General features: G+C 41.5%; 1 protein-coding gene across 2 annotated transcripts in view; it reads right to left on the bottom strand.

Moving 5' to 3' along the window:
• GRM3 (glutamate metabotropic receptor 3) overlaps nt 1-26,434 on the bottom strand; it is a 105,080-nt gene that overhangs the window by 9,242 nt on the left and 69,404 nt on the right. For both annotated transcript variants that reach the window (XM_030960670.1, XM_030960671.1), the window contains exons 3-4: nt 23,043-23,898; nt 794-1,860 (exon numbers count right to left, since the gene is read on the bottom strand). In XM_030960670.1, the coding sequence (XP_030816530.1) occupies nt 794-1,860; nt 23,043-23,898 (1,923 nt within the window). The remainder of the gene's footprint in view (nt 1-793; nt 1,861-23,042; nt 23,899-26,434) is intronic.

The raw sequence follows: 26,434 nt of genomic DNA, 5'->3' as shown, positions 1-26,434 counted from the left end.
TTCTTCTGGGCAGAAAGTTGAACTAATTCTCTGCAAACTGCTGCAAGGGCCAACTCCCACAGTCACTTCTCACATCGTAATAACTGTGAGATTTCCAGTGGAGCAGATCTGAATCTTTTTCTGAGACAATTTCCTTCTGTTTAAAAATACGATTTTATTGAACTTGAAGCTTTGCAACACTATCTGACAATTTAAACAGTTTAGTGTTTCTAAAGTTTGCTAGTGAAGGCTGACCAATATTTGCTGCTCAGTGAGGTGTTTTATAAAGTGCAGAAAGAATAAAAAGTTCTGTACTTAAATAGAATGGTTGTTGAACTTTTTTTAAACAACCCTTTTTCATAGGAAATTTTGAAATTTGATCCTTATATTTTTTATTTGAAGGAAATACTATGTTTTAATAGCAGATTCTTTTGCAGAGGAGACTGGTTAGTACAGATTTTATTTTAAGCTCAATTTCTGCCAAAATTACTCATGATGACTGATTTTAGGTCATTTACTGGGTTTTTCTGTTAGGACTGAGACTTCAGATAGTAATGAACCCAAATGAATGCTTGATCCATATGTTATGCCTCTATTGCAATTAGACTAAGAGTGTTAATCCCTTCTAGCTCTGACAGCACGTACTATTTTTGAAATAATAGTATGGTGAGCCAAAATCTGGTAACATTGAAAGAGAACTGGTTTGCAAGGGATCCAGGGGCCAAAAGAAGTGAGAAAAAGCCTTTAGTGTATGCTGACATGGTCCTCTAAAGTGCTGCATATGATTTATGGAAACAGATGTCCAAAGACTTACTCTGTAGTCACTGGAGGTCACATAAAATATGGGGAGAAAGGCCAGCCAAATGATGCAAGTTGTGTACATTGTGAAACCGATAAACTTGGCTTCATTGAAGTTCTCTGGACATTTCCTGGTTTTGAAGGCATACACAGTGCATAAAACCACGAGGATGACATCGTATGTCAAGGACATTAACATACTGGAATCTTTGACGTTGCATTTCAGGATGACAGTCTCCCTCTTCTCGGGAAGCGTGTATCGCCTGGTGCCCGGCGCCTCCAGGATCAGCCACACGGACACCACCACCACCTGTACCAAGATGAGACTCAGGCAGATGAACACCTGAGAGCTGGGGCTGATGAACTTGGGCCTCTGAGCGCCGTTCTTCACGCCATCAAATATCCTGGCGATGCAGTTCGTTTTTGTCAGGAGGGCGGAGTAGCAGACGGCAAAGGAACTTCCCAGCCCCAAACGGCGGAGGGTGCAGATGGCTGGAGAGGGCTTGGCTATGAAGAAGAAAGTCATGCTGTAAGACAGGAAGACACCAAAGAGCAAAATGTAGCACAGTTCACGGCCAGAGGCTTTGACCAGGGGCGTGTTGTTGTGCTTGATGAACACTCCAATGACCATGAAAGTGCAAATAAAGCCCAGGCATGCGATGGTAACGGGACCTATTGCCCAAGCATCTTCCCACTTGATGTAGTCTTCTGGTAGGTCATAGCAGCCAGTCAGGTCAGCTGTGGGCCATTTTCCAGGCCCGCAGTCTGCACAAGTGAATTCATCAGCCAGGTACTCATAGGTTTCACAGGGAATACAAATCCAGCAGCAGACATCTCCTGGTTGCATGTTCTTCATCTCATTAGGAGCGCAGGGGTCGCTGCACTGGGAGACAGGGACAGAGCTCCTGGACCAGTGGATAGAGTCTACCTCCAGTGACAAAGTTTCTGCCCACTGACCAACCTTCACGTAGGAGTATCTGTCTCCAGTGAACTGGAAATTGAACACGTTGTATCGTCCTATCCCGTCCCCATAGGCATCAAATTTGACCATACTGTCTGGATCATTGGGAGGGTTGAATGGAGCTGTGGGGAAAAACAAACAAAGAAAGAAATAGAGAAATGTTATTACCAAAGCTACATATTATATTTTTTCTTCCATCTGGCAAGCACAGGCACCTGACAGCTTATAGAATACAATTCAACTGTCAACAGGTACATCAAGACATTTGTGTCTGTCTCAGTTTTGAACTTGGAACGAGAGCTCAGATAATGGAACTCTATTTCACTCCACATTTATGAATCTAAGATGACCAATGTCCTCACTTTATTTTGTCTTGAATACGAATAAGTTCCCTAATTATTTCTCCCAGTATGCATCACTGCTGCCTCTCACATTTTCTCTTGAAAGAAAGAGGTCTGCTCCTGAATCTCAGCATTTTTTGGTGAAACTTGGCTGCCATGATATAAGAAAAATTAAACAGTTGGGTCATTAAATGACAGTTTTGATGCCAACAGTCTGGAATGCAGTTGAATAGAGGATTCATTTTAGGATGATGGAGAAATAACAGTGAAATCCTCAACAATTTCTTACTGTGTCTTTTTCTCTTCTCCCTGTATTGTAGGAAGTTTTGAATACCTTCTATTTTGCTTCAGTTTTACCAGTTTCTGATATTTCTTGTATGGTCTGAGGTCCCCAGCACGTGCTGCTTTGGTCCTGTATCTTGTTTGGGGAACAGATGACAAAAGTACAAACTGGATCTGGGACATTCTGTGAAATAAATTTTGTAACACTTCTAACTGGTAAGATCTGCAGAGTTTTGTTTTTCCTCCAGCTGAGGCTTACCCAGGGAATGAAGAAATATTAAAAATCTGTGAGGAAATTGCATTTACCATGTGATTTATTGGTCATTTGCTGTAGCATCAAAGGCAAAAAGCTTTACAGGCAGGAAGCAAAAGGATTTTTTTTACCACTGATGAACAATAAAGGTGATTTTATTTCCCAGTGTCTTTGGCCATAGAAGGGTTCCACTGTCATTGCTGGAATAAATCTCTTTCCCTGCCTCTGTGCCCATACTGCGCTTGAGCTTGAGCAATATCGTATAAGGGTGTAATACCTTCCTCCACTCCAATCTCCAGACACTTTGGATTTCCTCTGGTAGATTTATTTACCTTCTTCAAAACACTGGGGCCAACTTCTTTCACCTTTATTCCTTCAGAGCGTTACGTTATTTTGCAGGACTCTGGCTAAGGTCAGTGAAAGGGACACTGGGTATTGGCACAGAAGCCCCAGCTGGAGGGTTGAAATTGTGATCTGAACATCCTCAGGTGCTGCACTTGGAGGGCATTTTCCCCCAGATTTCTGCTTATTGTAGGGCAGAGTTAGAATATAATTTACAGCCACCTATACTCTCTTCTGAGTCAAGACTCTGCTTGTTCTCATCCCTGCCCTCTCCTGCTCCTCCCCACCTCAGCTGTGTCAGCCACAGTGGTGGACAGCCTTGGTTTGCAGGATTTCAGAATGGTGGAATTGCAGAATAATTCAGGTAGGAAGGGACCACCCTCTGATCCAATCCCCCTGCTCAAGCAGGGCCATCCCAGAGCACATGGCACAGGATTCATCCAGACAGCTCTGGAATATCTCCAGTGAGGGAGGCTCCAAACCCTCTCAAGCAGTTACCAGTGCTTGGTCACTGCACATGAAAGAAGTTGCTTCTCTTGTTCACATGTTCAGTTCTGTCTTTGCCTTTGTCTTATTGCCATTGAGAAGAGCCTGGCTCCCTTCAGACACCCACACACACTGATGAAGTCCCCTCTCAGCTGTGTCTTCAAAGGCTGAGCAAGCCCAACTCCCTCAGCCTTTCCCCATGAGACAGATGATGCACTACCCTTATCATCTTTATACCCCTCTGCTGGACTTGCCCCAAGAGCTCCACATCTTCCTTGTACTGCACAAATTAGGACTGGGTAGCCGAGGAATCTGTAAGAAGTTTATTTTATCTTTTTTTTTTTGTCACTGTTGGCACCTAGTTGTAACACTCTGCAGTCCAACAAGACCTCTGAGAGCACAAAAATTAAGAGCAGCATAATCCTCCCCCAAATGGCCAGTCCTGCTGGAAGTGACATGCTCTAAATTAAACAGGTAGATAAATTCAAAATATAGGTCAACAAGAAGAACATGAAGCAGCTTTGCTCCTCTCCCACTTCCTCCTCATGCACAGGCATGCAAGCTCCCTCATCCAGGAGCAGCATTAAAACAAAATCATAATGCAGCACTTAACAGCTCCTCAATAATGTGCTGTCACTGCCAGGATCTTATTTCATTATTCATAACACTTATATAGATTGTAGGAGCTGTTAACACGGCAGCCCAGCTTTAAGAGCCAGTTTATTCACTTCAGTGTTCTCCAGGCCAGCTCCTGAGGAGGGCTGAGAGCCTCTGGCTGCTGCTGGCACCAATGGAGCTGCAGGTCAGGAAGACAAAGTGCAAGCTGCTTCTTTGACATCTCCTGTCAAGTGCATAGCTCAAAGGCCACAAGCATCCCAGTGCAAGTTACCTGAGGGTCTGAAACACCAGCACTTTTCAGGAAAGAATTCCTTGTGTATAACATGTTTAACAACTTTTTATAGAAGTTCTGAGACAATATTTGTCATTTAAATAGAGAAAACTATTTTCCTTGGATTTTGCAGGTAGGTTCACAAGGCAAAGCAGGTAATCTCACACAGACCTAGCTTGAAGCTCAAGTATAATTGCCTTCCATAAGGCTGTTCCCACGCTACAAGAAACAAAAGATTTTTGTAGGACAACATGTTCTAAGTTAACCAAAGCTTGCAGCTTGAAACATTCATTTTTAGTGGCTGCTGATAGAGGAAAATAAATCACCCTCTTTCAGATGGAAAGGATGAAATCATTTAACCAAACAATGATGTATTAAATTATAGTATGGTGAGCCAAAGCCTATAAATGAGCCCACTGGGTGGCAGTAATTAATATAGCCACTGATTACAAATAAATCACTAACGCATTTTAACGTATGATTTATCAACATGTTCTAGATCCTGTAGGAACACTTGAAAAAGTAATGTTTTCACAAAATATGATGCCATAATAATCATAAAATTAAGATGTTTATAGGCAGGAAAGATGCTTATCACAAGAAGGCAGGATCTTATGTTTTAGAGTAAAAATAACAGTTTTTGCAAATTGGTTTTCCCGGAGATGATGTCAGGCTGTCGTAAATCACTCTGCAAATTCTTTTATATATCTCAGTTTTAGACCTGAGAAACCTACAATTTTTATAGCAGGTATTTCTGGCAGGTCTATTTCAGAGTTGTAGCTCAGCTCTTTTACATTCATCCCTTGGGAGAGGACAGACAAGAGTCCCTGCATCCCATCAGCTGCTAGCTAAGAGGCTGAGTGACAATATGAACTTTGCCTCCTTTGAGCCTCGGAATCTTCTCCTTCCCTTGCACTTCATGAAATGAATTAGTCCTGTGTAAAGCAGTTATCCAAGAGGAATTTTGTAGAAGGAGTTATCAAGGAAAAGCAAGGATAATTAGAAAAGACCTAAAGCAGTGATGCTTTGTGCTCCAGCTTGCAGCATTTCAGCAATGAAGGTGCAGCAGCAGTGACATTTATAAGAGCAGCAGGGCAGAAGGCAGAAATCTTTGGAACCCCAGTGCAGGCAGCTCAACTCTGTCAGCTCCCTGGAGAAATCCTACTGGAGGAGAGGATTCCATTGTGCAAGTGGAGGACAAACTCCTTCAGCTTCACATAAGAGAGGAATAACTGCAGATTTATGACTGTTTTATTAGCAGATATAGATAAGAACATAAAATAACATCATAGCTTTTATGTAGCGAATTATGTCATTTGTTTCCATCTTCCTAAGTGGGATCAATTTTTCCAACATTCATATAACTTGCAAAAATGTGCTTATCTGCTATTGGAAGCAGGTGAGTTGCTTTTATTTAGAAATCTTTAATATTTTTAGTGTCAGTGATGTACAGCTCTTGATGACATGAAAAAATTCAGAAAGTAAGTTCTGGATGGGAGAATTATTATATTTTTGGGCAAAACCTTTATTTGAAGAGGCAATATGAGAAATATATTTAAATACTTCTAATTCTGCACAATGCCTCTGTTGAGTGAAAAACACTCCAGGATTTTTTAACAAGGAATGAATAGGTGAGGAAAACAAAGCAGATTTCATCCTAATTAGGCACTGGAAATCTTTTAAGAGGGAAAGATGTATGTCATCTTAACTGGCTTGGAATCAGACTGGGTTTTGTTTCTCAGCAACATCTTTGGGCCAGGAAGGATATTTTGCATAGAGTCTCTCATGTGTCTGGCACAGATTTGAGTGTGTAGATGCTGTCCTGTAGAAAACATCCTCAGTAACACTTCCTGGTAGGAATGACGACAGATATCCCTACATCTAAGAACATTCTTCATGTCCACTGAAACATGCATCTGTTCTTTGTTTGCACAGTGCATTCTTTCTAAACAAGGCACAGATCACAGAGGCACAGCTCACTAGCTAGGAGGTAATTCATTAATAGCAAGGCTTGATTAAAGCACTGCAGTTTTCAGCTTGGCAGTTGGGAGATTTCATGTGGTTCAGAAAGAGGTGTAAAAAGGGTGCACTGAAGGTACCTTCTTCCACAGCTTGTTGGCCCCAAAGACTATGAGGAGATCATGATTAAACAGAAATGGAAAAGTAAAGAGGGAACAGGCTGGAGTTTCTGAAAAGTTGAGTAAAACCTCCTTAGTCTCACTAGGTGGTGCTGCAAAAACTCCAAACTCATGATTTAAGGTTGAAAAGTAAGAAATTTTTTTATGTAACAGAAAAATATAGTTATTTTTTAATCCCCCCCTACTCTTCCTGTTACATATTGAGGGCAATGCCTTTTAAAAACACTTTCATGGAGAGCCTAGATAATAATATCACAGGATATGTTGTGTTTGTCCAACAGACTCATCTATGTGTATGATGCCTTATCTTGAAAAGTATCAGAAAAGATCCTGAGAATGCACATTTCTTTTTGTTCTCTTTTATTTTTAGCTCAATATGGCTTGTTGAGGTCAAAGTGACTTATTTCTGCTTGGCTGAACATTTAGACCAAGCAACAGAGACCTGATGCACCCACCCCTGTTTCAACTTCAGCACAGCACAGCTGGTTTCATACATGATTGGCAGAAGGCACATTGAAATTTGGCAATTTAGAAGTTAGTGTGGGGAAAGATCAGAGTGAAGTGTCACTAGATTGTACCTCTCCACAATTAACAAAATACCAGTTTCCACAGAGACCAGCACTTTTAACCTCTGCACCACAGTCTCTGGATGTGTTTGGGTCATAGGCACCATTGCTTCTTCTCATTTAAGATATGAATGAGACAAATGAGACAGGTTAGTCCCCTAAAAATGTCATTTTCATAGCTATGTCTGCAGATTTTCCATTCAGGTCTATGGTTTCTCTCTTAGGCTAGACACTTGCTCTAGAGAGTTTTAAAACTAGTCATAGACCCCCACAACTCTTGCACAAGGGAGAGACAGAAATGTTTTCCTCACGCCTTGTTGCAAAGATCTATCAAGGGATATATGTAGATGAGTTAGTTATCCCAAACTTGCATCCTACAAAAGAGAATGAATATTGAGTATTTCCAGGGTTCACTGTAGAATGGTAGAATAGCCCAGCCAAACTGTTCTTTTTCTGTTGACCACCAGGAGTGTGACTATCTGAAATACACCCACTATTTATGTATCTGAAGCCAAGTGAGATGAATAGCACCAATGCCTGGGACAGAAAGGCTCACAGCTGGAGCACCAAGGGGTGCAGCATGTCCAAGCTCTCTGCAGTACCTGAGAGCAGGTGTCTCACAAGCTGCCTGCACAGGCTGCTGTGGGGGCTATCAGAGAGAACAGTCTGGGAACATTTGCAAAATAAGATAAGAAGGATCTGAAAATCTGAAAAATGAGAATAATTTCTTCAGCTTGTCATTATCCTCATTATCCTCAGCCTGGCTGAGCACAGAACTCCCAGGCTACCTTTCCTGTGAATTGCTTGCCTCAAGCTCAATGTTTTACATTTCCAGGTATGTGTTGTCCTCTTGCTTGTGCAGCTCTTGGACATAGGTGTGGTCTTTAGGACGTGGGGAGAATGAAATAGATGCTAAGTTACAAACCTTCTTTAAGAAAACTATGAAATTGCCCTTACTCCTTTTAAGGAAATTTAAGGAAGTAAAAAAAGGATTTCTTCTTAAAGCATTTGGGTTTTGAGACATGGAAGTTAAAAGCACGTGAAAATTCTGCACTCATTGTATTTCTCGTTAAAAATACAAACAATCTCCCCTGAAATTGAGAATATTTCTTGCAGTTTTTCAGTTTAACTTTTAAATAAATACGTATGGAAAATCATCCAAGGTTTTTTTCTTTTTTTAAAAATAAGTATGCTAAGTTGATAATTAATATGAGTAATTTGTGAGATTCCAACATAGAAATGCCTTTCAGTTGATACCATTCTTTTAATTTAAGTTTATCCACTTAAGGAAATGGTTGTCACAAGAGGCAAAATGCATGCAATGTAATTGAAACCAGCAATCAACTTGCAATTACAAAGGAAATTAAACCATGACTTCAAACTGCCTAACTCCCCCCTCAGGCCAGCTCCCTATTTTGTACACAGAAGCAAGGGGAACCCACTCACATTATGAAGAATTATGGCCACTCTTTGGGGTGACAGCACAGCTCAGGAGCTGGAACTGTGAGCTCTGGGCTGGCCTTTGGTAGCTTCTGAAATGTTTTGATCTGGGGAAAATTTGAGTTGGCTGGAGTTCTCTGTCAGATGCTGAACATTAATGTTGCTCTCAGAGAACATGATTGATTTTTTGATTGTGATTTTCTGCCAGTTCAGGTGTTATGGGTGTCCTGTGTCCAATTTGAACATTTGGCTGAGGGACATTCCCATGTAACCTCAGAGGTGGGCACTGGTGCCATGTCTTTTACCCCTCTCTTCCCAGTATATCCAAGGTGCAGCTGGAAGTTATTGAAGCTGTGTTTTAATTTTGCTAAAATTTACTTTTTGGACTAAATCTGGGACATGGTTATATCACAGGGGCAGGAGTCTTTCTCTTTTTGGAGGCACTGTTCCATGATGTGCTAATTCCACCCCCAGACTGAGTACATAGCTGTCTAAGGAAGTGTTAAATACCTAATAATATTTTTGCCCTTCTTTGTCAGCCTGAAGGAAATATGAATAGATTTAGTTATTAAGATATTAAAGGAAGTTGGTTAAAACATTCTCTCCTCTGTGGGGACTAAAGGATTAGAGACGTGTTTCCAGACACAGCTCTGAATAATTTAGTTAGATAGTTTGCCCTTAGAGATCAGAAGCAAACGAACCATGAAATAGACCCTCTGGCTGTTATTTCCTAATTGACTTGATATGAAGACACTCCCAAATCAGGTGGACTTACATAGATTTAATTACTTATACTGCAATGCTATTATTTAGTAGTAGTAATATTGTAGCTGTGACAGTCCAAGATACAAGAAATTTCAAGCGTCTGAGAAAGACAGTATTTCTTATTTGTCTCACAGATGGAAGAAGTGCACAGGCTTTCAGGCCCAAGGTCACTCCATTAGGTCACCAGCACCATTGCTCAATAAATTTGACCTCCATTTATTTAGAAGGAACAACTCTGCTCTGAGTTTAGTATATCAGGTTTTTTTTTCCTGCTGGAAACACAATTTCCCTCTGCAAACAGCCTCATTACTATCCATTTGCAGAGTAATTGCTGAAAGCTTTTTGTTCACTTCTTTAGAAGTATAGAGTTCAGAAACAGAAGGTCTGATCGAGATGCAAGACAAGATATGACAAAGAGATGTTATGCCAAAAGCTTCTTTTTTTTTTGCAGATATGTGGGCAGTCTAATAAAGGTATTGCCTCTTCTTACAAATCTTATGACTCTGTGCTATTATTTTTATTAAGGAGCTACTGAAAACTCCAGGCAATCACCCTATAAATTGCTAATAATGAGGTAATTTGCAAAATGAAATTGTATTTGCAGTAGGAAAATAAAACCCTAAGTAGTGAATTCTAAGGAGTGCATGTATTTGAAATAATTGCAGCTCAAATTTATTGAACATTTTGTGGGAAAAAAGGAGATGTCGAATGCCTCAGAGCTGGAATAAAGACACAATACCACAGTGAAGCACAGGAACCTTTAGGCTCAGACATATTATGCAGCTCAGTTATAGCATTTGGCACATCTGACATGCAGGTGAAGGACAAAGAATTGGAGTACAGCTGGAAAGGTAAATGTCTCACACATCACATGGTGTAAAATTCTGGAGTGGATCAGTTTTCTCTAGGAATATAATACGTGAATGAAAAAAAAAATGACCTATATTTCATGAACAGAAGTTTAATTGGAGTATCTATTTTGGGAGTGCAGTTTTCTTACAGACCTCCTATGGAGAGTGGAAAGAAATTGGCACCTCCAAAGGTGGGCTCTGGCTAATGTGAGGTGCCACCAGGGAGGTGGGTAACTTCCTCCATCAATAGTTTTCCAGTTATACTACAAAAGTATGTCAAAGAATACTTTATTTCTCCACTGATGGTGAAATAAAACCAATGTTTTCAGTAGGGCCCACCACATACATTAAATATGCTCATCTTCTCTTGTAAAGGTATAAGCCTGGATTTTCTTTTTACTCTTTTCCATATAATAAGGCAGTGGCTGGAAATGAACATTTACTGAAATTGCAAGTTAATTCAGTATTCAACAGAGTCCATCTCAGCTGACCAAATGCTGAGTCAGCCAGAGAGGGGAAAGTGGGCTTCCCACAACAATGAATTTCAGTTAAAAGAGAGTCAGAAAAAGGATAACTCTTGGCTTTTAAGGTTATTTCTGAATATCACACACAAGCTGCCAAGGTAACACGTCATCTCTCCCAGCATCTTTGGTGTTCATTTGCATGTGTTATGCTACAATGCACAACCTGCCTGTCCTATTAATACTTGCAAATTCTTCTGTTCTCAGGGATAAAAGATAAAGATGAGAGCAGAGAATCATTTTTGCTAATGCTTTTCTCCACTGAATCAGTTCAGCAACAGCAATCATTGGACCTCAGGGGAAAATGTAAAATGAAAATGTTGATTTATTTGCCTGTTTTATGGTGGAAGCAGAGACACATTGATAGGATTAGACTGATAAAATGTTTCAGAGATCTAGAAAAGACATTAACAGTACTGCCTCAAACCTTCCTCTGACTTGAGATAATTTCTTCTCCAAAGAGCCTTTAAAGATGGGCTTTTTATTCTTTCAGTTACTGGAGCATTAACTAGCCATTAGCTATTTATTCAAATGGATGTGCAAATGTAATAGAGGAAGTTTAACAAACTTTTTCAGCACATTTTCTTCAGTTCCCAATACCAGTTTCATAGGTTTTTTTTAGCCACAGTCTGGTAGACACCTATCCTGGTACAGCAGGCCAATCTTTGACACCAAGCTGATCACTCAGAGCAGTGATCACCTGCTGCACTCATCAGGGCAATAGAGAAGTGTCATGGAAAAATTTTACTTTTACAGAAACCACAGGTAAAATTTATTATTTGGGGCATATGGTGTATAGTTATTTATGTCAAGGGAAGGAACCACAAAAGCACAACCTTTTGCTATTACAGGCAATGATATTGTTGCTGCTTAGGCTAGAAGAGTCAAGGAACCCCATCCCATACATTTCTGCATATAATCAGGCATGTCCTGGTGTTTTGAAGCAAATTTAAGCCTTCTTGTAAAAGTTAGAGCCATAGAGGAAGTGTTCCCACAGGAAGAGAGCAGGACAGTTCTGCAGCAGAAGCACACAGAAGCTTGAGGCTCCAGAGCTGAACATGAACAGTTAGCTACTGATCACTACACAGATTAAACCTTGGGAAGAAGGGAAGGTGGTTTTTGGGGCATAAATATAGAAAGACGAGCATGTCTGCAGCATGTGCAAAACATCCTGTGAATGGTGAATACACAAATGCAGTAACAAGAAGGTACAAGGCCAGTAACAGCCTTTTCAAGAAAAAGAACTCGGACTGTCCCCTGATTGTGGATGCTGGAACTCACCAGTGCTGCTACCTGAACACCAGGAGGTTCCCCCTTCCCTTTGGTGTGTAAAGATCACTGGTTTTGGATTTGCTGCTCACTCTTTATAAATGCAATCTTAACAGTCATACATCAAGAATTATTTCTTATTACAGAATTGGGTTAAACAAAGTAAAACTTTAAAGAACAGTGGGTGAGTACTCCTGTGAATGTGCATGTTCATGCCTCTCTGTGTGTTTTCCAATCCATACAACAAATGTGGTTAATACTGGATCACAGAATTATAGTGATATCAGATGTAGCCCTTAGGAATCACATTCCACCCTGAAAATCCATATTCTCTCAGCTACAGAGTTACATGGGATTTCTGTGGCATGTACATTCTGCATGAGGACTCTGTTCAGGCCTGGGCTTCCCTCAGCTTTCTCACAGCAGCAGCTTCCCTGTTTCCTCTGAGCACAGTGCTTTCCCTTCCTAGAGAAAATCTATGGTGTTTTCTGCACTGACCCTCATATTTCACCCACAGACCAGGTAAATATTTCTTATGTACAAAGGAATAGTTTGCTTAGCTTATTCCATCAAATTGTCTGGCATCTGTGCATAGCAGCAGGTAGAAAAATGTACTGCATGAAACCTCCATTGAATTGAGGAGCAATTGCAGATACACATTTAGAAAGTTAATATCTCTCAGCCTTCAGAAATGCTCATTAATTTCTCTTGTAAGAAATGTGCTAGATGTATATCTGTCATTATTCTAGAAGAGGCTGGATGATTAATATATTGCCAAGTACAAGATGGGCTTGTGCAAGAAAAGCAAAACTCTAGGAGATGAAATTCAGATGCAAGATTGAGGGCAGGGGCCTTCAGATTGTGAGGTACAATAACCTCTTCTTTCCATCTACTGGGTGTTTGCAACCACCGTTCCCATCCGCACAGCTTCTGACTCTGAGCTGTTCACAAGCATTCAGGAAAGGGTGAGTTTTTGTGAGGAGACCCTACATCCCAAATTACTGATCTTGGTAATTCATTTCAAAAATACATGCCTTAAGTTTAAGGATTTCTATTTGGAGACATGGTCCTTTCTGACGTAGCGCTGAACCCCTTTTCATCCCAAGAGTGAGCAGGTGAGCTGTCCATGGATGGAGCAAAAAGCAAAAGAGCAAATCAAAGATTGCTCCTATAGCCATGCTACAGCTGGGATTTCATGGACATTTCTGTTAGAAGTTTCTCTGCCTCTGATATCTCTGTGGATGAATTGTTCTCCTTGCCTTGAAGAATTTTAATATTCTTTGTCTTCACTTGTTATATGCTCAGACAAATACACTTTCAAGGCAGGAAGAAGGAAACAAAAGGAAATGACTCACCCAGATAACAGCAATGAAATGTACTTCTTACATTATATTCTATATCTGCTAACTAAATAACCATAAATATTGCAGTGATGCCAAGGCAGATATTCTCAGAGATGCTTTTAGAGGTGTTTAGAAACTTGGCTCTGACAAATGAGGAAATGAAAGTCATGAACATTTGTCTGTCAGGTCCATCCAGTTTGCACCTGATGGGAGCTGTGCAGAAGGTCAGTTTGTGAAAAGCATGCATATGTAAAAGGAGTTTCTGCTCCATGAAGATGTAGAGATGGTTGCTTTTTTGAAAAAATTGGAAGAATTTTGGGAAAGATATGTTAGTGGAAAATGTAAACAATGGCTGCTTTGAGTTTGGGTTGAGTTTCTTTGTCCCTGTGTTGCTGAATGATGGGGGTTTATTGCACTGAGAATCAGAAATGGAAAAAACAAATTTGAAGGGAATAGTTCAGGCTTTGCAGAGAGCTGAAATAGATTCTCATGCTCATAGGGGCTGCAGTTTACAAGTACAAATACAGCAGTTTGCGTGGGACAAGTTTGTCTGCAAACTTGCTGTGTGGAATCAGCGTAGGATTCAGGCCATGATCTGGGTCTAGATAGCAGCACCAGGCTGGGTTGAGTGTCAGGGTCTCGCTAATGCAGCTCTACTGGTCTTGTCCCTGCTTCTGTTTAACCTGGAAATATCTTTGCACTGTGCTCTACTGGGTGAAGAAATTATCTTCCAGGGATCTTGTGAAATTAAGGTTATATAAAGGAGAAAAGATACTTTTTTATAGATTATGCTTTCACTTCTGCCCTTGTAGTATAATTATTAGCTGCCAACAAGGATATGGATTTTGTAAAAATAACATTTAGTTGTCTTTGGGATAAGACATCTGGATTTGTGACTATCTGTAGTTTTCTTCATCACCTTTGGAAAGATGAGTTTTCTTGGAGACTCACTGGAAGTCCAGGGCACACCTGGATTACTCAAAAGAATAAAATGGAATCACCTTCTCATGTGCTGTCCTCATCCTCAACACTTCTGTGCTCATGTTCTGAGCCCAGCCTTTGCTTCTGTCAGCCCCTATTGTATCATCTCTGCATGCAAGTGAGACTAACTCATATCAGGTGTGGAATTGACAAAGTGCTCTTCTGTAGTAGGTGGTAGAGAAGGATCTGGTCTTTCTATGGGCTTTTCAGAGCCAAATTAGATGCTAAAATGTAAGGGATAGGAATCCTGAACCAAAGTCTTCTTTCTTACCTGACATCTTCCCCTTCAAGGCCACAGGAAAAAGTAGACCTGACATCTCTTTACTTATGTGTAAACATTTCTCCCAGGTAAATCTGCATGAAAAATAAGAATATAATTCCATGGTATGTCCTGGGTTGCCCTCCTACTGTAAAACCCAGTAGGATTGGGAAAGGGAATCGGCATAGTTGGGGGATGAAAAGGTTGTATGGCATTTCCTGCTCCTCTGAGGACTTGTACTGACCCTTGGTGTTAGGGATTCACATATCATTTGCCAAAAAAACAAAAGATAAAATAGTAACTATTATAAAACAAGCAGCAGGGAAACACAGGAGCCTGTGATTTAGAGAAATTGGGTTACCAAGCCTTCTGTCTCTCAAATATGTGCTCTGAAAGAAAATCATTGCTGTTTGCCAGTCATGTGTTTCTCCACAAACACAGGGTGTCTAATCTCATCCTCATTTACACACTCCCATGGATGCTGTGAAATCTAGAGATTTATGGCTGCCTAAAGGCTACATTATTAACAGGAGATAAGCAGCTGACTATAAATTACATACAAGGCATAGACTATATCATTTTATGTTCAGTATTTCATAGCTCAGCTGAAGTGGTGGGTCGTTTAAATATTCAAGTAGAGGAAACTGAGATGGAGATCCAGTTGCAATTTTAGGGATGCCAAAGTACTTTCACCTAAATATGCCACTATAACAAGTTTGGGGCTGTTGCTTGCCTGTGGTTTCTGCAGGCTTTCCAGGAATGACACCCAGCTGGGTAAAGGCCAAAGGCAACATCCTTCAGAGACTTCCTGAGGACTGTGAAGAGAAGATGTTGCTGCTCTGCATCCTGCTAATGCTGCATTTCCCATCTTTCTGTCCATGGGAGCTCAGTGCCCACGTCAGGCAGAGAGCAGTGGCAGCCAGCAGTGGTGGCAGCAAGCAGTGGTGACAGGGGTGACACCAGGCAAAAGTACTTTGCCCCCAGTTGGATGGGGAGCAGTGGCCCAGAACATCTTGGCCTCAGCTGCTGGAGCTTATCTCGGGGGGTGAAAACACAATTTAAACCTCTCCTGCTCACTCAGGCTATTTACTGTGACTCAGTGACAAAGGAAAGCATGAAACAGCAGCTTTTTATCATGGTCTCTGGCTTGATAGGAGACACCATTAGCAGGTAGGTCACTGACCTGCCATCATGGTGAGAGAAGTTTTAATGGGAATTTTATTTGGAACATGTGCCCCAGAGATGATGGCACCTGTGCCCCTCTGCCAGCCCAGGTATCCAGTTCACAGGGTGCAGTGAGTGACACAAAACACACCCAGAGTGCAGACCGTTGCTTGCCATCATGATACCTCAAACCTAAACTGGATGTTGAAAAGGTTCTATAGTATTTTATTTTCAACCAGTTTACATCTATAAAGGCTTGAGCAAATTCGTCTGATTCCATAGCTGCCTTACTTTTCAGGAAGTTAGCCTAGAGACCACCCAACCTGCTTTATTCTTTAATTTTATGATTTTATAGATTATGAATCTATAATATACACATTTTAAATCCATATAAATGCATATATATATATATACACACACACTAATATATAAAAATATATAAGTATATACACATATTAAAGTCTTCAGCAGGACTAAGTAGAGATTGGCTTATTTACTCTTGGAGGGTAAATTTATATTATATATATTATAAATTTATATATATTATAAATTTATATATATAAATATATATACACATATATTAATAGATATAAAAATATATTAGTATATACACATACTAAAATCTTCAGGAGGCCTAAGTAGAGATTGGCTTATTTAGTCTTGGAGGGTAGGTTTACCCAAAGTAAAGGAACAGCAGACCCCATGAGGCCTCTAAAGAGAGGAGGAAGGAGAAAGTAGATGGCGCCATCAGGATTACCAGGCCATCAAAATTTTACTGCAGTTCTCTGTATATTTACACCAGTGTAACTCCAATACAGAGAGAATATGGGAAAATACTGTGCATGTTCAGCTGTTCCTCTGCTCTGGAACAGCAAGTCTCAAGCGTGCTTTCAGAGACTGTCCCTTAGCTGCTTGCAAGGTTTTAAACACTGTGACACATTTGTGGTCCCAGGAAAAGGCAGTTATTTTTTCCTATATATCTTAGACATCTTTTTCATGTATATCTTTAAATAGTATCTGGGGGAATTCACTCATTTTCCTTGCTTTTATTAGCTACAAATCCATCATGTATTATACTTTTACAACTTTTATGATTAACAAGGCAGTGGATGCCTTCTGCCCATGTGAGTTTTGCCTTCATCTGAAAGAGTGTTCTGGTTTATTTTACAAATAAGCATCACCAGGAAGGCCACGAGGACCTCACTGTGACTGAGTGCTGAAGGCAAGGGGGGTCTGACCTGATGAGAAGGAGCTCCTTGGGTGAGGTGATGGAGTAGCAGAGCCACCTGCTGCAGAGCCTGGGCTTTCAGCTCTGGCTTTAGCCTTCACAGGTATTCCCTGCTGTGAATTCATAGCTGGCCTTTGAAGTTTCGTCAGCTGCGATCTGCTTGTGATAGTAAGTGCAGCATTTCTTTGGTCTGTTCTCCATGCAGCCTGGCCTAGCACTGAGTTTTGAAGTGCATTTCTGACAGGAAATATTTATGGCTAAATCCCAGAGCAGGGACCATGCAATGCTGCTGCGCTCAGAAGTAAGGTGACATCTGCTTGTTGCAGACCATGACTTCAGCTCTTACTTGGATGGAACAGATACGATGGAAATGGTCTGTGAAATTGTGTTCCCAAAACAGAAGTCACCAGTGCTCCAGAATAAATGAGAAGGTGAATTTGTGCTTCTACTTCATATTATTTCAGTGTTGACTGGGGCAGAGTGAGGAGGAAGAGAAGGAAAGAAGCGACCCACATAGAAATGTAAGACAAGGTAAAGTAGCAGCGCCGAAGCGGCAAACCAATGGCCCCAGCTAGTGTCCAGCACCTGCCACAGCTGGCTGGGGGCACTGTCCCACTCTCGGGAGCCGCGGCTCAAGGGACAGCGCCTAAGGAGATCACCCGGCGGTATAGCCAGGCGACCCCTCCTTGGGACAGGACCAAAGTCTGCTATGGCCAACAGAAATAAGAGCAACTCTTCCGATGTGGCAAAGTGCTGGCTTTATTGAAGAGCAGTAAATCCAAGGGGAGCTGACAGACAAAGAGCCCTGAGGAGAGGGCACAATGGGGTTTTAAGGGGAAGGGATACAGACGTGGCACCCATCCTTGGACAAATGAAATATAAGATACAGATAAATGACATAAAGGGAGAACCAATTACAACCAAGTTAGGGAGGGACTCTGGCTCCTGAACCAATCACTCCATGCCCTAGGGAGAAGATTCTGGAGAAAAGGGCAGGGGCAAGGAGTGACTGGCAGGGTGCCTGGGAGGAGTTTCGAGAAAAGATACATTGAATGCCATGGAAACGAGGGCGGGGTTGGACTAACTGACACAAAACTGTCACTGGGAAAGCGGGAAGGAGAACTGGGGCAGAACCATTAACAGAAATGGGGGACAGATGGAACAAACCAACAGAACACACCACAACAAGGTAAGAATACAAGTTTTGTCATAGAGTCCAGTGGAGGAAAGGGGACAAATCAGACCTGACTTACAACCCTTTTCTCATTTGGAGTAGTCATTCTTGTTAGCCAGGGGAGAGGACTTGCCCAGGATAAACTATTTTTGATGACACAGGCTTTGCTGTAGAAGAGATAGATTTCTGAACGCAGGACAGAAACGGTCATGACAGTGACTCTGGTAACTCAGGAGGGAGAAAAGAATAGGAAAAGACACTGAGCACTTTAAATACGCATTGCCTACATTTTTCAATGATCTTTTTTCCAAGTCTACTACTTTAGCCAAATTCCTCCAACTATTAGCTATGCAGGTTCAGAAAACTGCATGAGACATGTGGACGTACACACATCCCAAAATCCAGTCCCCCTCTGTCCACATGCTCCCCCACTAGACTGAGGGCAGAGTTAGTCCTGTTACAGCATCAGCTCTGCTAACTGGAGTGGGAAAAGCTGCAGTCCAGCCCTACACTCCTGGGTTATCCTGCGCAATCAGATAAGGAGCCCTGGAACTAATGCTGGTCTTTCATTATCATGGCTGCCCTTCCTCACCCTTCCCTTCCAGTCCAATGTCCCGGAGGAGCAGCTACACCAGGCAGAAACATGTAGGACACAGCTGTGAAGGACCTTGTCACTTTTTTATCCCAAGTGATGGACACCCCTCTCACACTGTCCTGGCACTTGTCAAACGTGAGGCTTGCAGTAGTGCTGTGGGCAATGACAACACTGCTTTTCTGTGTCCTGCTGGTGGCTTAAACAAGCTAAATTAGTCAGCAAAGCTTTTTGTTGCACTGTCCCGTCCACCTCTGTGGGGGAACAAGGCTTCTGGATGTGTGGGTTCATCCCTGGATTCATAGCTCCCCCAGGAGCCCCTCTGTGTGCTGCCCTTCACGAGGCAATGGCTGGGTATGGTGAGAAGTTGAGTTTACTCTGTGCTCTCTGCCGGGGAGACCTTTACTTTTTGTTCAGCAGTTCTTTGTTGTTCTGGTAATACAAGTTTACAGCCTCTTGAACTGGCATCTCTATCAGCAGAAAACCATCATGATTTAGAACATCAAGTGCTGCACTTGTGCCCCCAGGAGGGAATGTAGAGGATGGGAAGATCAAGAAGATGAACCAGCCTATATCTCTTTGAAAGGCCAAACAAACACTGAAATTGAGTGAGTGCATTTATCTAGGGGCTGGGCTTTGCATTCTCACATCCTGCTGCTGGAAGCTGGAATTAGGCGCAGGTATCTTTTTTCCTTTACTAAAAAGATTCAGAATATCACGACATTTGTCATATATGTCTTACTGACTTGCAAGAAAATTATGTGCCTGGTGTATCTCACAGGCAATAAGGAGTGAAATCTCACCCTGTCTTCATCCCACACTGCATTTCTGTGGAGTTATTTCGATTTAATGAAAAAGGAGAAATAAGCAGGAACCCAGAGATATTAGTGAAATTACCTGTCACACAACATGTCAGCAGCAGTGGCAGCACAAGGATGCACAAATCCTGCCAGTCCCCTACAACCACCCTGCTGTTAGCTGGTCCCTGAGTATTTCCTTGCAAATCACATTATTGCTGTTCCTGGGAGTCTCACTTCAGGCTTTCAGCTAAATGGTAAAGTGAAAATAAACCTTAATCACTCCGTACTCCATCTGTAGTCAGTAGCAAGAGAGGTAGGGGCAAATCATACCTCACATGGGCTGGAGCACATTCTGTAAGTGCTGATCCCCTCCATTAACTGTAATCAAAGACTAATCAAAACTAATTTGAGTCTGAAGGGTAAATGTCCAAAATAGCTCCATCCCATCCCAGTCATAGGAACGCACTCAATCGTTTACTCAGACTGGTGTGTGTGAAATTCATGTTTCAGCAAACTGGGACAAGATATTCAGGGCCATTTGCTTGGCTTCTTCCACCATTTCTTTTCTTGATTTCTATGCTTCCAGGGCTTATGTGGACCCCTGCCTTTTAGCAGAGGAGGCATTGCTTAAATAGCTGCTTGTGTGTTTGCAAATATGGTTATCACTGCTCTGTTTCCTGCCTGCTTCCTTGTGGTGGGTCTGGATGGCTACCCAGGCTAAAGAAGAGAGAACATCCACAGCCTGACTTGGTTGCAGGGTAGCTGCTGGACTGGTAACTTCCATGCCACCCTCTCTCTGTGCAGGGAAAACACTCTCAGATGTGGCATTCCGATTCTCTGGAACAATCCCTTCGCCCAGGATTTTCCCCCTGGGAAGCTGAGAAGCCTCAGAGAAAAGGGAAGCAATTATTATTCATTTGCTTCTCCTGTGTTTTGCTTGTCTGCAATGTGTTTGGAGATTATTTACTCACAGGTGATTGTTTCATTGGATTCTGCTGTGACTTGTTTTCACTCATTGGCCAGTCAGGGTCAAACTGTGTCGGGATGCTGGAGAGAGTCAGGAGGTTTCATTATTATCTTTTTAGCCTTCTGTAAGTATCTTTTCTGTATTCTTTAGTATAGTTTAGTATAGTATTCTTTAATATAATATAGAATCATAAAATAATAAATTAGCCTTCTGAGAACATGGAGTCAGATTCACCATTCCTTCCTTCATTAGGCACCCTGCAAATACAATACTCAGGTTTGGAGGTGGAAATATGACAGTGTCATTAATCAAATGTACCACGCAACAAGGTACTCACATTGCATTAACAACACACACAAAGATTTTCTTCAGCCAGGAAAGAGCAAAGAATAATTCTTGATCCCATAGAAATCAATGACAAGACTTATATGCATTAAAATCTCACGTGCGTATTAATTCCTCACACCCTTCTGAAAGGAGGAAGGGGTGGAAGATTTGCTTAATATCTCACTACATAAAAATCACTCACCTGCTTTAGAAATAACTTATATTAAAAAAAGGATTCACATTATAATGGAAGAACTAATAATAAAGAAAGAAGATGAGCAAATAATGTTGTAAGCTGTTAAAAAATGTATATGGAACAAAGCCATTGGAAAAGAACTTGACAGTTTTCTTAATGTTTTAAATAGGAAATGAAAATTCATGGGAAATAAAGCTCTTCAGAGTTTCAAAGTTTTCCATGCTGATTTTTAATATAAATAATTTTGTTAAAAAAAAAGCTTTCTATTTTCAAAACTGAAAATTTACAGGCTTCAATTTTTTTCCAGCTTGAACAGCTTCAACTCCCAATTCATAAAAAAATAAAAGCTATTTCAGTTAAAATTAAAGCTATTTTTCCTGGCTCTAGATAAATAAAAATTTTCCTGAGATTCTAGTGAAAGAGAATTGGAGTTATTTTGACTTTATATCTAGATGTTGAGTGGGAAAATGCTTGGGTGCTTAAAAATATCTGCATGTTAGAAAAATTATTAAGAATCCTATATTTGAACAAAGGTTGCTTAGTCTTAAGGCTGGACTCAATAGTGTTTTCATTTAAGCTCATGAAAATACCTGTATTGTCAGAAAAATCTTCAAAATAATTGAAGTTTAAAAGATTGAAGTGCCTACTCATTTAGGTGGTCATTACACTTCTGAAGCATTTCCCTAGCAGGGACAGAAGCGCACCACTGCCTTCCCTCCTGATCAGCATGCCAGGAATCAGCTCCCATGAAGTGCTGTCCTCCTAAAACCAATTGATTTCAACAATTTAAAGACATTCAAGTATCTCTGATGATAAGTGCAGGCAAGTGAGAAAAGAGCTTCTACGTTGTAAGTGCTGTGAAGAGGGGAAGGAGAAAGGATTATTCTTAATTTCTAGAGGTCTAAACCCAAGAAGTTTGTTTTATTCTGACTTGACTACTTGGCTGCAGCAGCTGCATCCCACTGGGAGTTGGAGAAGCACCAGGGATGTGGTTGGTAATATCTAGAAGTCATCTGAGTCAAAGGCTGAGAACATCTCTAAAGGAGGGGGAAGTTCAAGCTCCAAATTGACAGTTTTATGTAGTTTTCAGTGTTATTAGCATTGTACAATTACTGAAGGTCTCTTGGGACTGAGCATGCTGCATCCTACACATGTTTATCCTTCAATTTCTCTTGGAGCTAGCTCTCACTCAAAGCACAGCATGATGGTTCCTTACTATCAACTCAGGCAGTTGAGAGTATCAGTTTCATAATACATAGGAATTCATGTTCAACACAGATGCTTCAGAAGAAACTCAGACATGAAGAAACAAAAAGACAGGATGTTCTATGCTTTACTTCTTTCCTCTTTAGATCTATTTAGCTTTGCTGAGATGTAATATTGTTATGGAATAGTATTAATAAAAAAGCTAAACTCAGCCTTATGTGGTGGCAAAACCACAGAGATGCCATGTGCTGTGCAGCCAGTCCCCATGAAGTTTGCTTATATCATTCCAGATTGATCACCCTCCTCCACATCTCCTGCACATGTTTAATGTAGCTTTTTTATACTTTGCCATTAAGCCTGCAGTTCTGTAACCCAGGTAATGGCACTACCCCATATATTTAAATAGTTTATATGCATCTGGTTCTATGACAGGAATTATTACTTTACTATTGCAAGGACATTGGCCATGGTCCAGCAATTATGTAAATTTGTAGCAAAGCTGGAAAGAGAAGGCCAAGTCTTGGCGTGGGATTAGCAGGCGGCTGCCTGGTGTAGCAGGTGGTGAAGGGACCATTGGCTTTCAGACATGCCCAAACTGGCTGTAAATTAAATGGGTGTTGGTGTGTGGAATTTTAGAGGATGGAGTGCAACATTGCCAAGACTAGCTGTTGCCACCTTCACCTCTTCCTTCTGATGGAAGCAGGAGGAGGATCAGCTTTTTTTTTCAGGATTCTCATCAAGCTCCTCTTCCTTCTCCTTTCTACCTTCTTCTGACAGGAGTGACCTTGCCTGTGTACCATCCTGGTCTAAACTGTGTAAATAGCTGCTACCAGGAATTTGGCTGGCTGTTATCATGACTGATGAACATTTCCTTAATTACAGTGCTTAATTACATTCTGTAGGTACCAAAAGAGGAGTTATTACCTGTAAAGTTTACTTTCAGGAGGTAATCTTTGTACAGCTTCCTGCCATCCAGATGCTTCATGGCATCACACAGTTTGGTGGTGTTTGGGCAGAGAGTCCTCTGCATTTTATGCAAGGCATGAGCCATTGCATACACAGCATTCACAACAAACATGATCTTGGACTCTTGCTCATAGTTGGAGCTGTTGATGGTGAAGTGCTTTTCACAAGCCTTTCTGTGCGGTTTCCGGTTCTGCAGGTTACACTGGAATTTTTGCTCCCAGAAGTCCTTGAACCAGGGGTTGCGCCTGTTGTTGTAAGGGCTGAGACTCTGGAAGTACCTGTCAAACTCTTTAACTGGGTGGGAAGCGAGTTCCAAGGTGATGGCCCCGGAGGCAATGTGCTCGTTGCCCTTGACGATGCTCTCCTGTGCGCCCCAGCCGTCGCTGGCGATCCAGGTGAAGGACACGTTGAAGCGGTTGGCGGCCGCGATGAGCTCCCGGGAGTCATCACCTCTCATGAAGAGCACCACCACCCTGGCGTTGGGCTTCTGGAGCAGCTCCCTGATCACACCGTCGTAGGACTTCCTGATGTTGGACCGCCCCACCTTCTCGGAGGTGGCGATGCAGATGTTGCGCAGGCGAGCTTCCTGCTCGAAGGCCTCGATGCCTGTCTCGCCGTAGTCTCCCTCGGAAGCCACCGTGGACACGTACGTCCAGTTGAAGAACCGCAAGATTTCAGCCATGGCTTTGGCTTGGTAGAAGTCCGGAGGCACCGTCCGTGCGAAGTAATCATAGCGGGATTTGTCGCTCAGCTTGGCGCTGGTGGAGGCGTAGCTGATCTGGGGGATCTGGAAGAGTCTGAGCAAATTTGCCACCTAGAGAAAAGCGGGGTGCACGGGTTATTAAAGAGGGGTATTTATAAAACAGAACAGAAATATTTAGGGGAAGGCACTGACAGTGTTTTTTTAATGAGAGATGTTCTGGCGATCACAGATTGAGGGTGTTGATAGAGGATGTTAATAACAAACTCCAGGGAAAGCAATGCACTGAGCATATGCACAAAACCTGTTCTGATGCCCAGTTAATTCCCTGGGTCCTGCTGGGACTGTAATGGACCTTTATTTTCATGAAACTCAGCCTGTTTAAACAACAGATAATTAGACACAAATGGACAATATATTTCAGTTTCAGACTGTGTTCCTTACTAAGTCCTGGGGATTTGCATGCCTTTGCTGTTCATAGTGGGATTCATCTTCTCCAAGATTCGTTGTATTTGATGACCAAATGCACTAATAAGACATAAATTTCTTTTATGTGCAAATATTACAAATATACAGGCCTTTTGCAGAATTTTCTAACCTCAGTTATTCAAGGTAAGTCCCCACCTCTCCTATTTTTTAGTCATCTAAACTTTTTTTCTGAGATGTTCTGGCTGCAGACCAGCTGTAATGGCCCATTTGTTGCATGTTAGTACTTTTCAAGTGTTTCACAATTTCACAGAATCACAGAATCCCAGACTCACAGAAGCATAGAGTGGTCTTAATTGGAAGACACCCTCAAGGATCATTGAATCCAACTTACAAGTGAGTGAACCATGTGGGAACTAAACCCATGACCTTGGAATTATAAGCACCATGCCCTGTCCAACTGAGCTAATGTCATCTTGACCTACAGTTTTTAATAAAAAATAAAAAATTTAAATAATCTCTATTTGTCCTCCCAGTTTGATTTATGCGGTCCAAAGTCCTGCTTTTTAATTTTTTTTTTATTTGGCTATGTCCAACACTTAAATATTTCCAAATATACTCTGCTGCTCTCACAGAAGTGCCAGTCTTGATCACATCTGGAAAGAAATGAGAAAAGGTTATGGCATTATTTTCCTATTTTAGTCTCTTAAATGACAAAGAGAAGATGGGTAACTGGAGGTTCTGTCCAGTAAATAAAATTTGAAGCTAATCTTAGAGTACATCCTGATGAAATAATTTGAAAAGCAACAGTGTGCTTGAGATTTCTGCAGCAGTGTACTCGAGATTCCCAAGGGAAACTTATTAAAGATTGCCCAATCCTTTAATTTTTTAATCTTCCCCAGATGTTTCTTTGACCACAGATTGTCTGGAGGAATTCAAAGGCAAAGGACTGTTTTGAAACAAATGTTGTAGAAGAGGCAAATTTTGAAGGCTCAGACATCAGTAGCAAATTAGACAGTCTGGTAAAGAAAAGCCCAAAAACCAAACAGAAGAATTTTATTGTTTTTCATCAACCTGTATGACTTAGGATTTTATAGATTTAGATTCTGTCTTATCTGTGCTGCAGACACTGAACTAGTGCCCTTGTAAACTGGTGTCATCTCATCCGGGCCAGACTCTGCTGTGAGCCATATATGTACAGGAACTTTGTGGACCACATGGAACTGAGGACCTCAGAAGGTTCTTATCCTCCTGTCCTTCTGGAACACCAGGAAAGACCAGGTGTCCTGACATCTCAGCTGTAGCTGTTGAGTTGAAGTTTGTCTTCACAAAAAAACCATTGGTAGTGGTTTATTTTAGTTTAAGCCAAAACAAAACCTTTCCTACAGTGTTTGGAAGGAGTATCCTGGGTTTTAGCTGACACTGCAGTTTTGCCAGTGGGTACAGGCACAAGGCTGGGAAGTGCTGCAGCTGAACGAGTTACTGTCCCTCAGAAAGCAACTTTTGTGTTCTCAACCTCCCTGCTGGATGGTAACAGTCATTAAACTGCCTTATACTGGAAGTGTGGGATTTAATTTGCATCTGGTGATGGAAATGAACAGCTTTAAAGCAACAGGATGGGCAGAGAGGCTTGTTCTGCCACCAAGGTACAATGGATGCTTTGAGCATTGTTAAGTCCCTGTGGCTTTGTAACTTTGATTACATGCCCACATATCCACATGGTTTGGTTCACATGTCCTCTCTCAAGAGCACTCCGATTTGGTAATGAGAATGTACTCCATGTAGCTATTCTGGAACATTTCCTGCAGAACTGTGTGGGCTGGAATTGCTATTCTTGTCTCAGTTTATTCTAGCAGGAGTTATTTCATTTGTGCTAAACCATAATGAAGATATGCACACATACCATTCTGCATTTTCCCTCTCAAATTGGCTGAAGAAAAAGTCCATTTTCAGCAGCTCAGGTAATGCTGGTCAGTGACTTGACAAGCCTTCAACTCACAGAAAGTTGCTCCTAACACATATAGCAGCTTTACAGTTAGTTTGGTTTAATTCTTTTTTTTTCTCTTTGCACCTTTTTAAAATTTTTAATTTTTTTTTCCTTTTAGTCTAAGAAGCAAAAGCTTAGATTATCTATAGAACTACTCTGTTTACATGGGGGCCCTCAGCCTTGGAGGCCACACTACTTCCAGGGTCCCTGCAAACACCTGCAATTCTCATTCCTGTG

The sequence above is a fragment of the Camarhynchus parvulus genome, chromosome 1A, assembly GCF_901933205.1.
Source record: "Camarhynchus parvulus chromosome 1A, STF_HiC, whole genome shotgun sequence".
NCBI classification, from domain to species: domain Eukaryota; kingdom Metazoa; phylum Chordata; class Aves; order Passeriformes; family Thraupidae; genus Camarhynchus; species Camarhynchus parvulus.
Note: the sequence above shows the minus strand (reverse complement) of the source record. Positions and strands in the feature narration are given on the sequence as shown.